At 38.1% G+C, this 15,065-nt stretch overlaps 4 protein-coding genes and 1 non-coding gene across 5 annotated transcripts; all 5 read left to right on the top strand.

Annotated features, from left to right (window-relative positions):
- Positions 1–1,458: 1,458 nt before the first annotated feature.
- ATC70_001096 (uncharacterized protein) lies at positions 1,459–1,890 on the top strand (the record flags this gene model as incomplete). The annotated part of the gene is made up of 1 exon (XM_064820499.1): positions 1,459–1,890. One exon carries the CDS (start codon positions 1,459–1,461, stop codon positions 1,888–1,890), a length of 432 nt encoding a protein of 143 aa, XP_064684419.1.
- Positions 1,891–1,921: 31 nt separating this feature from the next.
- On the top strand, positions 1,922–2,224 carry ATC70_001095 (uncharacterized protein; the record flags this gene model as incomplete). Its single annotated transcript, XM_064820498.1, has 1 exon — positions 1,922–2,224. One exon carries the CDS (start codon positions 1,922–1,924, stop codon positions 2,222–2,224), a length of 303 nt encoding a protein of 100 aa, XP_064684418.1.
- A 6,489-nt stretch (positions 2,225–8,713) lies between these two features.
- On the top strand, positions 8,714–8,786 carry ATC70_001094. The gene has a single exon. It is a non-coding gene; the product is annotated as a tRNA-Trp (tRNA).
- Positions 8,787–13,146: 4,360 nt separating this feature from the next.
- Positions 13,147–13,794, top strand: ATC70_001093 (uncharacterized protein; the record flags this gene model as incomplete). Its single annotated transcript, XM_064820497.1, has 3 exons — positions 13,147–13,437; positions 13,501–13,605; positions 13,675–13,794. 3 exons carry the CDS (start codon positions 13,147–13,149, stop codon positions 13,792–13,794), a joined length of 516 nt encoding a protein of 171 aa, XP_064684417.1.
- A 352-nt stretch (positions 13,795–14,146) lies between these two features.
- Positions 14,147–15,020, top strand: GLR1_1 (Glutathione reductase; the record flags this gene model as incomplete). The annotated part of the gene is made up of 3 exons (XM_064820496.1): positions 14,147–14,220; positions 14,274–14,400; positions 14,451–15,020. The coding sequence occupies 3 exons, from the start codon at positions 14,147–14,149 to the stop codon at positions 15,018–15,020; spliced, it is 771 nt and encodes a 256-aa protein (XP_064684416.1).
- Between the last annotated feature and the right edge of the window lie 45 nt (positions 15,021–15,065).

Raw genomic sequence — 15,065 nt, 5'->3', positions numbered from 1 at the left:
ATAACTTTACAGAACTAAAGAAGCTGCACCGAGTGGTGCTCATTATATTTAGCTTTCAGACCGAAAATAATGAGCAGTTTGCAAAAGTATGAAAACATGGTTTTTGCCAAAATGTCGAGATTTCACATAGGAAAATCTCATAGAAAGAGTTTCCAGTGCTGCATCCCGTATTTGCGATCAATTTGATCTCATATGTATCATAGAAAAAGTCTTCATTTCTGGGGTGAAAAACGCGATCGTTTGATTTTCAAAAATTTTCCCTTGCTAATACTCATGAAAAAACGATGATTCTCATGAATTTGCAATGACCCAAAAAATTTTGAAATAAAGCATTAGGAAGTAAAGCGCAACCTAGGGGAGTCGTTTGGTTCTATTCCAAGCGTCCAAAACGCTTCGTGGCATGAGTTATTTGAGTTGAAAAATGGCTACATTGGAACAAAATTTGACCTAAAAATATGGTATAGTAGGCTGTGCTGCTGAACAAGTAGGTAAATCACAGTGCTTTATAGCGACTGGAATTTTCTGCATTGCAAAAACCAGATCTGTAACTTGAAATGTGGATTACTGTGATGTAAAAGCTCGAGCGTCAATGACATTATACAGCTTCGAATCTTGTACTACATAGCAGTATACTAGACACAGGATTCTCCCTGTATGAAATGTCCCGCCGAACATGCAATGTACATTATTGGTTTCCAACATATATGTTTCAATTTTTTCATCGTGGTTTGCTATCTTCTACCTAACTGCAGTGAAATCAGGTTTGAATAGATTACACAAAAAGAAAAAGCAATAGTGAAATACAATAGAAATCAACTGTATTTTATTTGTGTATAAAATGAACTGAAGATCCTGGAATTGAGTAAAAAAAAAAGAAGAGTATTTATACATTTGCAACTAGCTTGTAGGATTAGTGATGATAGAGAGCAATAGGTTCTGCTATTGCGATATCTGGCAAATGTTGTTGATGTTTGATTTAAAGCGGTAATCAATGCAAGAGCACTAGCCATAAGAATTGATTTGAGTAACCTTGATGGGCTTGGGTGAGCTATCGTCATACAGTGCGCGAAAAAAACGTTCCAGTGTTTTGCCAATTCGTAGTTTTACACTTACAGCTCTGTCAATTTTTTCCAGTTTGAAAACTAAAGTAAGACTACGAAAGCTTGGGTTTTTGGCCACAAAATGAGCTACTAAAATGATTGATACAGTAGATATTGAGCTAGTGCAACTGACGTGAAGTAAAAAATTTCGATTTTGTAAAATTGGAAATATCGCTTGATGACCTTATTGTTTGTATACATTCCACGAAAATAATCCGAGAGCCGTAATTTTTTATATCAGTTATGTTTAAAATGTTAGTTATCCGAGGAATGCTTAAAAAAGTATAAAGAAGCCTGAGATTTTGGTCTTTTCCCTTATTATATTTTACCATCTTTACTTCATCACTTTTTTTTTAACATGACACGTCCCATTCCTCAGGAGGTTCAAGGATCTGTCAACGCTCTTTTCAACCAAGGTTGTTCCCTCCGTGCCATTCAAAAAATCTTCCCAGATTTGTCCGTCAGTGTACTTTCTCGCTATAGGAAGAAGTTTCTTGGTCATTCAAAACATGCCAAACCCGGAAGACGCAGCAAAATCACTACGCAGAATATGAACTACATTGAGAGGAATCTCCGCAGTGGTAATTTAGACAGCCCCAAGGGTGTGCAGTGCTACCTTGCTCATATGGGAGTTCAGATGACTTTGAGGAATATACAGTATATACTCAAGCGCAAAGGGTTCAAGGCTAAAAGAAAGATAAAGACCAATTTCGTGTCTGCGGAGAACCGGAAAAAAGCGTCTTGTGTGGGCCAAGAGACATCGACATTTGACTGCGGACGATTGGCGTAAATGGGGATTTTTCGATGAAACCAGGGTCAACATGTGGGGATCTGACGGCGAATCTTTCTACTGGACTGACAGGCCCACTGAGTTGATGTCTCATCAAACTGAGGCTCAAGTTCAGGGAGATGGTGGTGGCGTTGTTTTCTGGGGCATGATAACAGCGGAGGGACCCAGCTATGGCTCCACCATTACCGAAGGAACTGTTAACTCAGAAGTTTATGCTGAAATTCTGGACTCATCTTTGCTAGACGCTATCGAGTACTATGGGCTGGACAAGAAAACGTTTAGATTCCAGCAAGATAACGCAAGACCACATACTTCTGGTCCCATTAAAAAATAGTTTACGCATCACGGATTCTCTGTGCAAAGTGTCCTTGATTGGCCCTCCCCAAAGCCCTGACCTAAACCTCATTGAACATGTCTGGCATCAACTAAAACGTCGTTTGAACAAGTACCCTACTAGGGCCACCAGCCTTTCTGAGCTAGAAGACAGAATTGAACAGGAATGGTATAAACTCACAAAAGAAGACTGTCTTGAATACATAGGCAGCATGCCACGCCGAATCAAAGCGGTTATCAAGAGTAAAGGTGGTCCAACTAAATATTGAGCTTTTTTATATAATTTAATAAATTCGACTTTTCACTTTTCATGTGGTTACCATTCTTTTTCTAATTACGTGAATAAAGTGCATAATATATCATCTGATAGCCAACTACTTAGGCTATTTATGAAACTAAGCAAGCCCCAGTAGCTTTGATATTTGCAGAGAAAGCTGGCTATAAGTGCAATTTGGCAAAACACTGGAACGTTTTTTTCGCGCACTGTAGTATGATTTAATGGTTTAAAGTGTGATGTTTGTTATTGAAGTAAGGAACCCTTTATCTGGGATATTGTGCAACTATGGCAGCAGGGCATAGTTGTCTTATTTGAATATGCTTGTTATTGATTTGATTCTATTTGGATAAAGATAACATCTCTTATTACGACAATCATGGGTGTGATTGCACTACGGCCCAACTGATGTTCTCATGAGAACATTGATGCGCTCATATGAGAATCTATTTGATGTTCTCAAATGAGCACATCGATGTTCCCGAAATGTGAAAAATGCTCTCATATGAGAACATCGGCGTTCCTAAAGATCTATTATAAGTCGGCCGATGTTCTTATGAGAACATCCGAAATGTTCCCATGTGAGCACATCCATATTCTTATATGAGCACATCGATTTTCAGAAATTTGAAAAAAAAGAATGCTCCTAACGGGGTCGAACCCACAACCTATCGGTTGTGGATCTGACGTTCTTCCCACTAAACTACTCGAATATCTTAATGAAATATATTCTTTTACTTTAATAAGTAGTTATTAGGTAATTTTAAATTGCCATTTTCTCGTGCAATATATAATACGTTTAGTAATTTTATGAATCTTACAGATAATAAAAGTCTCTCTGTTGCCTACAATATTATAGTTTAGCTATTAAAACCATTTTATTCATGTGGAAAACTACACCTTCTCAAATGAGAACATCAATGTGCTCATGAGAACATCGATGTTCCCAAAAGAGCGCATCGATGTTCTGTGAGAACATCAGTTGGGCCGTAGTGTTGAATACACTGTGATGATCAGGAGTGATGCATTCACACGATGTGCGATATAAGCGTGCATCTTTACTTTAGTATGTTTAAATGGTTGTTGATGTACATTTGAGCGCTTTTATTAATAGATCCAAATAGCGTAAATTTGAATGAGTGCTATTTGATGAATTTCGGTTTTCAATCATGTTGCGTTTGGGTGGCTATTTCATTACAAAGACAAATCATCCAAAATTAATCGCTCAAACGCTATTTTTTTGCTATAGTAGTGACGCATATAAATATTCTGTTGCGCACCAACATTAGTCAACATACGTTCTAGATTTATTTTATGGACTTGAGCGCTTTATGAACGCTTCTATTCTGTTGTTATTAAAGAAAAACGTATTTTTGCTATGGAAAACACCATTTTTGAAAGAATGCATCGTAATAAGTATCCTAACGAAGCCTCATTTTATAGAGCAAACATAATGAATTCGTAATAATAGCGTCGATAATAACAATCAGCTGTCAACTGTATCTAAAAAGAAAGCAAGGAGCTTCTTTATTACTTGGAGCCTTAATAGCATAAATAATATGGTAGGTCCCTGGTCAATGACTACCACGTTGAGATGGTATATAAAGAGCAGGCCACTTGGATCTTACTGACTGTTGGTATAGCCTGTTGAGAGACCACCTAAGAAGTCGATATTCTTCATGCAGTGTAGGCGAATCTCGACATCTTGGCATAAGGGAAATTGAATCTATAGTAGTTTCCAAGGCATCCGTACACCACATACAATGCGATGTATCATTTCTAAACCGGATCTCCAAACGCGTAGAAACAATCAGTTCAAGCACAGACCACATCAAATCATAAACTTTGACACGAAATAGGATTCAGTTACGATCCGTATCATGGCATGTTCAGGATAATAAATCCAATCTATTATCCTATCACCCAAATCAACCCATCTAGTACCTTATCCTCACATCAAATCCCTCAATTCGAATAGTATATAAACCCTCTTATTTCCAATGTAACAAACGAAATTCTTTACCTGATTAACTTCATACTCATTTTATAAATATTTTATTTCTGATAAATCACAATGGACTAGACTTGTAAACATAGATGTGATGTGATACGATAAACATCATCTATGTTACTACACTTTAAAAGTGGCTTAAAGGAAATTGCATGTAACTTAAGCTGCATGCCTGTATGCCACACTGACACAGGCTCAGCATGTCAAGTATCAGCCATTTACCCTTAATTATGGGTGTCCAGCATCGTGGACAGACTTCAAGCCTTGTTTTAGGCTTATATATGGAAACTTTGTTGCGGACGACCATTAAAAGAGACTTAATGGCCTAATGAGCATTTTGTTCAATCCGAGCAAGACGTAAGATTCAAGTTTCCATAGTATAACTGATGCCCAAGCTTAAAATTACTTTAATACGACGAAAATCATCGAGTATCTCAAAAAGCATAATCTGAGCCTTGGAATTGGAATAACAGCGCCTACTACTTAGAAAGTAAATTTCTTACAATGCATAACATTTGGTTCGTCAGACAAAACAGTAACCTACTCACTAGTTTGGCAACGCAACTTACTACATTTTATTTTCGGCCAAATTCTGTCCAAATCTAGCCATTTCTAAGCACAAACAACTCATGCCACAAAGCTTTTTTAGCGCTTGGAATAGCACCACACGCCTCCTCTTGGCCGCGCTTTACTTCCTGATGCTTTATCTCAATTTTTTTGGGTCGTTGCAAATTCATGAAAACCATCGTTTTTCCATGAGTATTAGCAAGGGAACATTCTTGAAAATCAAACGATCGCATTTTTCACGTCAAAAGTGAAAACTTTTCCTATAATATATATTAGATCAAATTGATCATAAAGATAAAATGCAGCATCGGAAATTCTTTCTATGAGGCTTTCATATGCTAAACTTTGACATATTCACAGAAAACCTATTTTCATATTTTTGGAAATTGCTCATTATTTTTGGTCTAAAAGCTGAAAGTAATCAGCGCCAATCGATGCGACTTTTTTAGTCCCCTAGAAACGTAATAGAAAGTTGGGTATGACAACGAGATTTTTTATAGTCAAATTTAGCAAAAACGTTTAAAGGATGTGAGATCAAGTCAAGTTTGAACACGAATATACCACTGCACAATTTGAAATTGAATTGACGCAATTACGGCTACTACGGTATAAGACTGAGACTAAATCTACAGGTTGTGACGTCGGATAGGGTGCCCTCTCATTCTTCCATACCTCCCGTTTTTTCTCCTTTTTGCAAAACGCGTTAGTGTCAAACCATATTGGTTTTGGAACCCTTTTGGTTGAAAATAACACTCTAGCTTCTGATAACACGGTCATGTACTGTTAGAAGAACTTGATACTGCTTCTTTCAAGTAGGATATAGTAGGTACCATTCGATAACGAGCACTGAAAGACGTAGAATTAGTACTAATCGAAATTGTTTATTAGGTTTTAATAATTTTTTGCCTGTTTGACGTGGGTGCTGCTGCCATTACTTTTCTGCTATCTCTGCTGCCTGCGTCTTTGGTCTATCATGTCTGGCGGTTGCTTCTTTGGTCTTTGTCTGGTCTCTGCTGGTGGCATGCGTCCTTCGTTTTGACTATGGTGCTGGTGTTGTTGCTGCTGCTGCTGCTAATTTGGTATTTCTTGGTCTACTATCTTTGGTGGTGCATGCTCGTTCTCTGATCTATATCTGGTAATTGCGTATCCTCTGGCCTATCTACGGTGGTGGTATGTGGTAAGTATCTTCTTTTTTCTGGTCGCAATGATATAAAACTTCTTTGAACGCTTATATCATTGCTTCCTTCCTCGTGATAATGCATTCCTGATGCTTGCCTTGTTGCGGTTTTTTCTTCTTCTTTTTCTTTTGTTGGTGGTGCTTCCTCTGTGGCTTTACATGAAACAACATTAGTCATTACGTTGTATTGCAAACTTATAATACCACTGTTGCTTTTGCAGTTGTGCGTATTTGTGTCATCATGTTGCTTTACAACCGACTATTACTACCATGCGCGTTGCCCATGTATGCATTTTTGTTGCAACAACAACGAGCTGTTTTGAACGTCTCTGATGTTGTACTTGTTATACTTTTCTTTTGAGTACTCACTTTGTGTGAGTATCCCTTTTTTTGCCTACGTACTGCTATACTCCTATAGTAGTATGTTCTTGTTTTTATTTTCTTTTATTATTATTATGTTTCTTTGAATGAAGCATACCTTTTTTTTTACGTTGTGTGGATGTGCCTATCCCTGAAGCTCAACAAGACTTTATCCGAGGCTAGGAGGTAGATAGGCCGCCTCCACTTGGTTATCGCTACTTACTTTAGTGATGATTGAGAGTCTCAATGCCAGAATTTAAAAGCTAGGTGGTGTAAGTAAGGCATGCTCTAGCACCTGGGGGAAATTTGATGATAGCATCTGCTATACTGCTATATGCGGAGCTTAAAATTTTGCCTCACATCAAAACAGGGGGAAACCCTCGCAAAATTTTTTTTAGTTCAGCGGAGTTTTCAAGCAATTTGATTGGCTAAGAGGTTGAAGCAACGAAGGTCTGCAGCTAGTTGATTTCCGCTTGATGTCATGTATTATAATTTTGTGTTTGTAATAAAAATATATTCAAATATTGATAAAATTTAAATCCTTTATTCAAAAGTAAGATAAGGTGCAATTACTGGATCTGGCATCTATCACACGGTTTTATGCGAGGGATATTCTTTAAATAAGTTCACTGCAGTATGTAAGGAAAGTTATATAGCTGCTGCAGTATACTAGGTACCAAGTATAATCCCAATGCCGTATGCCTTGCCAAACATACATCGGTTAAGATTGACTCCCAACATTCAGTTCCATGAGCTGCTGTTGTGCTGGAAAGGTTACAAGCGTCTATAAGGCTTACGTTATTCTTGATGGGTTATGTGGAATACATCCACTCTGATCTGCATTCCGACAGTTCATCCAGTTACCAGATTTAGATATAAACTGTATGTACGCTGGATTAGATGTACGATATCGATTTATACTATAAGAAGATATGGACTTCAGATACGCTAGTACTATAAGATTCATACTATATAAGATTTAGGCTGCTATAGATGGCACCACGGACATGGATGGCGCTATAGACTTATACTTGTATTCCGACATTGACTACGGATGTTTACCATATCTGGATAGACACCAAGATTAATGCAATATGAGCTTGTTGCTTCAGATGTGCACTTCATGATCCACGCTATAAGACACATGCTTATATCCGTGATACTAGCTACAGATACTTTATGTACTACAGACTTGTACTATATATGAGACATGCTATGGACATGCATACGATATGCTATAGACATGCCATATATCCAGAAGATACATGCTAAAGATGTATGCTTAGCGATATACACTCAGATATGTACTATTGATATAGACTAAGAAGACTGTACCTATCGGATACATGCTACTAGATCGATATTAATTATCCTTATAGAAAGGATAGATCAGGGTACTTCGGATAAGAGTCTAATTATTCATCCAGGCAAAGCTAAATCATGATTAGCTTGCTGGAGTTGTCTTTTAGCATGATTAGACATTAGTTGATCTGAGTTGACTTATCTGTCAATCTAATTAATAGAACTTTTATCCATTGTTATAGTATATAAGAAGGATCATCTACCTGGTCAGTAGAGATACTTCAGTTTACTTGACGCCTGTCAGTTTGATAATAAAACATACCTTTATCAAGTTGACTCTATTGTTTTTTTATTCTTTTTTTTTCGTGAGTTCTAGTCTATAAAGCCTCAAATTCCACAATGGGTTTGGTTTTGTTTGGTTGAAGATATTGGTAGCGGATATCTTCTGGAAGGGCAGTTCTGCAGCCTATGCAGCTTCTAATCTAAATAAAAGGCGTATTATTTTTGTTAAAGCTGATTCATGCAAAATTTGATGCGTAATGTTCTTTTCTTTCTTTTATTATAATGTTTCTTTTCAGCATACGGTATATATTTTTTTTTTTACGTTGTGTGGTTGTGCCTATCGCTAAAGCTCAGCAAGATTTAGCGCATTCTGTCCATAGAAATAAAGCTTTAGTAGCCCAGAGCAACCTTTAACTGTAGATTTCAAGCCGTACGTTGAAGAGAAACGCGATTTTAAAATTTCAAAATGTTGTTATTAGTATGTAGTCTTGTTTTAAATGGTAAAATCAACAACCAAGGGATGTTGGCTCAATTGGTAGAGCGTCAGATTCCAAATCTGAAGGTCAAGAGTTCGATTCTCTTACGTCTCATTTTTGCCAATCCTATGAAATCTGGTGTCTGTAGTCTAGGATGGTTTTTCTTTTAAGAAATTATCAATTTTCTGGTGTCAGGCATGCATCTTTAGTCTGGCAAGTTTACATTGCTTCTCTTTATTTCATCACCTTCTTTGCATTAACAGCCATTGCAGTGCGTCATATATCTATTTTCATCAGCGCCCTAAACCTTTTTTTTTTATCATTCGCTTCATTACCCTTCAGGTGGGATGTTTAACTTGCGCTAGGATCAGAAGCAGAAAAGACTGACTTATTGCTACTTCATCATGAACAGCACTTGGATCTTGTACAAGCATGAGCTACTGATGTAGCAGAATGAGCTTGAAAACGATAAAATTGTTAGTCATCATCATCTTGTCTTGGTTACCATGTCAAAGAATTGGAATCCGTATAGAAACATACGTAGTACTCCCAAATGCTACTTTTGTTTAACATGTTCAGTTTGTACATAATTCACAGTTTGCCACATTCAGATATGAAAGGCTAATCATTAGCATTCTGTGCTACAAAACTGTAATTCAATTGCTCAAGAGAATGGAATCAGTTTAAATTGATGTATCGAGTCAATTTTAAAATTCTGCCTGGTAACAAAAGGGCCTCGGTAGCATAACGGTAACCAATGCAATCAAGGGGTTCGCCTGGCCTCCTATTTTTATTCAATCCTATGTACTTGATTCAGGAATTTGTACAATTTTACTTAATCACCAATGACCATTATGCTTCTTGGAATCAACTGCCAACAGAAGGCTAAAATTTCAAACCGGAGTTTTACACAGTGTCAATCAAAGCCAAACTTGGCAAGGTGCCATGGGGTTATATCTGCCACAAAGCGTCTTGAGGTTTACATACAAGCGAGCAAAACTATACTGGAGACAACAATCGTGGCCATAACTTAAAAAACTACTGTCGGGTTTTGGTAGGTGATGAATACATCCTATTGCTCTATGCTGGGATAGCTTTATTTTCCACTGCTATCGAGTGCGGTGGTCTACACGGAGCCACACCCCTTTCAGAAGACAATAGAAGAGAACTGACCATTCTGTCAACAAATGAAAGCTCGCGCATTGCATATATAGAAACGGCACGGATTAGAAAGGATATACCGGATTATGCTTTCAAAACAAAATTCCTTATTTCGCTCCGTAGGCTGAAGCTCATGACTCAAAAATCCATAGTTAAGGATAATGCACCCAACTTCTTGATCCCTGTGCTTATACAGCACCTTTTTCTTTCATCTCAGAAAAATGCCCAACGCTACTCACAAACTCAAAAAGCAGCTGATTGCTGCTACTGACAACCAATATACTTGGCGATCTAGAGCAAAATTACCTCAACATTTGCAAACACTATCAATCATTCAGCTTTGCCAATCGAAATTGTCAGCCTAATACAGCGTCTCCAGAAAAGAAATTTACATATTTTGTCCAATGGCAAATACGCTATCCACATAGTGTACTGCGTATCATGGCGAATGGCGATGGGAAATCATTCTTTCTATAACTTGGCTCAGAGACTGATGATCAGCTTACTCAATGGGAGATATCTTCAATTCCTTGACAAGCCCCTCTTAAGAGGCAGCATTAATAAGATCTTCAAAAATAGTGCACAATCATTCAGTATTCTCAAGGAGTCGACTTGTACAGTTAACTTATCTGTGTTTTGTGATTACTCTAGCACCAGACTGCCTACGCATCAAGCAAAACATCGTTATAGTACCGAGGAAAACAATTGGAGCGCATATACAAGTCTGGCCAAGTCTCCCTGGGATGATTTACATATTTGTCAGTGGAGATAGCTAGATTTCTCTGGTTCAGCTATCACCGAAACCTTGGCTAATTTCCCTCAAAGCCCTTATAATGGGGTAGCGTTCTTGCTGCGTAGCTGTCTTATTGCTTTACCAACGTACCAAATCTTAACAAAAGGCCTCAAGTTATTCAACATTGAGCATATTGAGTCAATAAACTGATACTAGAGATCACTACCCAATATCATAATGTCTTTAAACTTATATTCGGACTGCAAGCACCAGCACTACTCTCCAGTGTCGCTAAACTTCTACGCATCGTCGGAACTGCCATACTAGTTTCTTCGTCAGATCATAACATAATAAATTTATTGCCCCTAAACACTTTCGCAACCTCAAAATGGAAAGGCATTGAGCTTACAAGTATTTCGATGGATTGTCGTTGTTGAAACAATACTTCAAAAGGAAATAGAACGACTAGCGATTGTTGTATCTAATTCGCCATTTAGTTTCCATTAGCTTCAAAAGCATCCATTGTTGCCTTTGATTAGATGAGTTTGCCAGCTGGCCCGTCCCACTGTTGCATACAAGCATGCATCTTAGGCTATACTCACTTTCTCCTCAAGCCACCTTTTACAGTGTAGCAGCATAGATGATGTTTATCGTATCACATCACATCCATGTTTACAAGTCCAGTCAATTGTGTGTGCACAGGTGCCTCAGGAACTACAATACATTCAATCTCCCCAATGTCAAGATATCGAGATACACCTACACTACATGAAACATATCGACTTAGGTGGCCTCTCAACAAGCTATACCAACAATCCATAAGGCCCCAGTGGCCTGCTATTTATATACCATCTCAACGTAGTAGCCATTGACCAGGGATCTACCATATTTAAGCAAGCTAGATGCCCTGTAATAAAGAGGCTTTTTGCTTTCGTTTTAGATACAGTTGACAACTGATTATTATCATCGACTTATTATTACGAATTCATCACCCACTACCAAAATTAATTTCAACTCAGACTCTTTGTCTATTCCAGATTGGCCATATTTTGAAGATTTTCGACTCAATTGGACTACTTTTCCATATTCGACTATATAAATTGTGATGATATTTCTCTGCTTCCTAATACATTCTTAGAGTACTTTTCAAGGCGCTTTCAATGGTACCAAGTAAGATATATGTTTATAGTAAACTTATTGAGCAATTTATGGAAATATGAAATGACGTTTCAGGCCAAAAAGTCGAAATTTTACATATCAAGGTCCTACAAAACTAACTTTGGCGGTTGCATTGGATCGAGAAGATCATTTTGATTTAATACATGCCATAGTAAAAGTCTTCATTTTTGGTGTCAAACATGCAATCGTTTGATTTTTGATGAAAACCATGAGGTACTCCTCATGGTTTGAAGTTGATTTTCGACGATCCCAAAAAAGTTGAGCAAACGTGTCAGGAAATTAGCGCTGAATGAGAGCGACTGTTTGGTGCTATTCTGGCAGTTCAAAACGGCTTCTAACGCAAGAAAACATAGCTCAAATGCACTCAGATTTTGCTGCATCAGGGACACTCTTAACTAGAAAGGGGCAATCCCGTATGCTGCTTGTCCGCATGTGAAATATCTACGTGTATATGGATGTGCAACATCACATAAGAACCGGATCCACAGATAGTATGGAGTTCTCATGTGCAAGAGGAGGGTTAAAATGAAAGCAGAGAGCCATCCAAAGCGTAGACACACTCGAATATTTTAACAAAGAAGACTTTGCTATCAAGAAGAATGCGATCGTTGGCACTATTGGATAGACTTGAAGAGGGCACATCAAGCATAATGTTATTTCTGGCTTGTAGTTGCATTCATTTCTAGATCGCTGCCACATATCCTTCTGATATTTACGAAGCTAATAATGTTAAGGTTACAGATAAAAATAGCTTCATCTGCGCCTAACGATATCAGTAAGCCTGATGGCTTGATATAGTTTGAGTAATCCCATCCAAACCGTATACATTGCAGCTCGCAGATCAAATGGCATGGTTTGCTAGCAAAACATGGACGTCTCATACACTTGCACAACTGTTGTCGACCAGATCCAGAGACTCGCTATACAAGACTCATCCATACAGCTACATAAACCAACTGATGCGACTCTTGCGTGCCCCCACCAATCCCACCTCAAATACCATATGTTGATTGACTCGTTACGAAGGATCATTCGCTCCAATATCAAATGTCAATCTACTCGTTGCGAAGAAATAATCGCTCTATCACAGAATGCCTTGTTTCCATATAATCCTTCACTGTGGTTTAGGTTGCAACAAAATGAAGAGAATATCTCCACTGGAGAAGCGCTCTCAGCATCTCAAAACACTGAAATCCATCAAATTACCTTTACTACACGTGATGTCTGACGTAGCAATCATCAAGTAACCGCGTTGGTTCCAATCCAGTGTGTTGCGGGGGGGATGGCTGTTATTTTTTATTTTACAAGAGGGTGGGGGCCTCGAAAACTAGAAAATCTAAATTCATCAACCTCCCTTCTCCTTGTTTTTTTTTTTTACATACAACAATAAAGAAATAGAAAATGGCTTCTCCCATCCGTGCTGCTGCTATTAACTGGTCCAAGTTGAGCGTCAGTCTTCCTCAAGAAACTGTCGCCTCTCTTCAAGCTTTCCGTAAGCGTAACGACGAAGTTAAGCGTGTCCTTGCCGAACTCAAGGAACAAACCACCTCTGTTGATTTTGCTCACTACCGCAAGGTCTTGAAGAACCAAGATGTTGTTCAACAAGCCGAGAAGGCCGTTAGCGGTTTCAAGCCCGTTGCTTACAACTTGGATGCTCAGTTGAATGCCATCAACCAATTCGAAGCCAAGGCTGTGAGTATTTCACATGAACAAAATGTTGGCATGGACATGATTATTGAGCTGCATGTGCAATAGGTTTCCAAGGCTCAAAAGACCGTTCAACAAATCGAACACGAACTCAAGGATCTTCATGCCACCCTCAGCAACATTGAAGGTTCTCGTCCTATCGAACAACTCACCGTACGTATCAACAATCATGGAATGTGTGGGAGATAGGGGATTGATATTAATGCTGTTGTGTACATTTAGGTTGACGATATTGTTGTTGCCAAGCCCGAAATCACCAAGAACATTGAAGAGAGCCTCCAAAAGGGTCAATTCTCTGTTCCCGGTTACAAGGAGAAGTTTGGAGATATCTCTTACTTTTAATTGTAGTGATTTTTTACACTTTTTATTACCTCTGCTTGCCACCAAAAACTTGACGATTAAACTGAAAAATATATATATTACACAGAGACAAAATACATGCCATAATGACATTTGTTTATCAAGTTTGAATTAAATCAAGAGAAATGGGGTCTGTTTTACTGTTAAGAGTGTGTGGATATCAATTAGAGTGTATGGAAAGTGGCTTGATTGAGTTTTGAAACGACATTTGGCGCTTAAAATAAATGTATTTGCGGGAAAGCCTAAAAGAAAAAAAAAAAAAATTGATTGAAACATTTTCCCTTTTTTTTTCTCTCTCTCTCTCTCTCTTTTATTACACTTTATTTAGTTTCTAATGATAAATCATACATTTGCGTCCTCCGTTGCAGGATATTTGTCAATTGTATGCTGGCTTATTGTATTTACACCGTAAGTTTCCTTTTGGTTTTTGTAGTATAATCATCATGCTAAGTGCCAATCAGACAATTGTGGGAAAACTATCGACGCAAAAGTGGAGATGGCCTTTCCATGACATTTCTAGTGGTCTGGCTAGCTGGCGATGTGTTTAATCTGCTCGGTGTCATTATGCAGGATTTGCTTGTAACCATGGTAAGGATTGAAAAATTTGCTTGCTGTCAGGAAGGCTTATTTTGTACTAGTTTGTTCTTGCTTTATACTACACAGTAGCTGACATGGGATTGATTTGGCAAGTCATTTACTATCGACAACAAAGCAAGCGAGTGTATCAGCATCAAGAGGAGGACATTCCAGCGCTGATAGATGAATCAAGCTCCTTACTGAACACAGCGACAACTTCATACACCAACAACACCGTCATCTCTTCATCAAACTCTTCTTTTATTACCATCACTGATACCAAAAAGAAACAAACTAGTGGCACTAAATTGTTCAATTTAATTTCAGCAATATCGATTGTTTTAGTAACAGTAGTATCTTGTTACACATATTACAATGCTCATTGGAAACATCAGCATGGTGGCGATGATGATGGTCAGAGCGACCGTTTGGAGTTTCTTCCTCAGCTGATGGGTTGGTCAAGTGCATTGTTATACGTTGGAAGCCGCATACCTCAGATATTGAAAAACTGGAGAAACAAGAGCACAGAAGGTTTGAGTTTTGGAATGTTTACTTGTGCTGTCATGGGAAACGTTTTCTTTACCATGGTAAATATAGCCAACATTTCAGACGAGTTTTACATGCGAGTTTAATTGAAACAAATAGTCCATTTTTCTGAAATCAACAAACATCAACTA

This window comes from Mucor velutinosus (genome assembly GCF_035048745.1).
Source record: "Mucor velutinosus strain NIH1002 chromosome Unknown tig00000041, whole genome shotgun sequence".
Classification (NCBI taxonomy): domain Eukaryota; kingdom Fungi; phylum Mucoromycota; class Mucoromycetes; order Mucorales; family Mucoraceae; genus Mucor; species Mucor velutinosus.
Note: the sequence above shows the minus strand (reverse complement) of the source record. Positions and strands in the feature narration are given on the sequence as shown.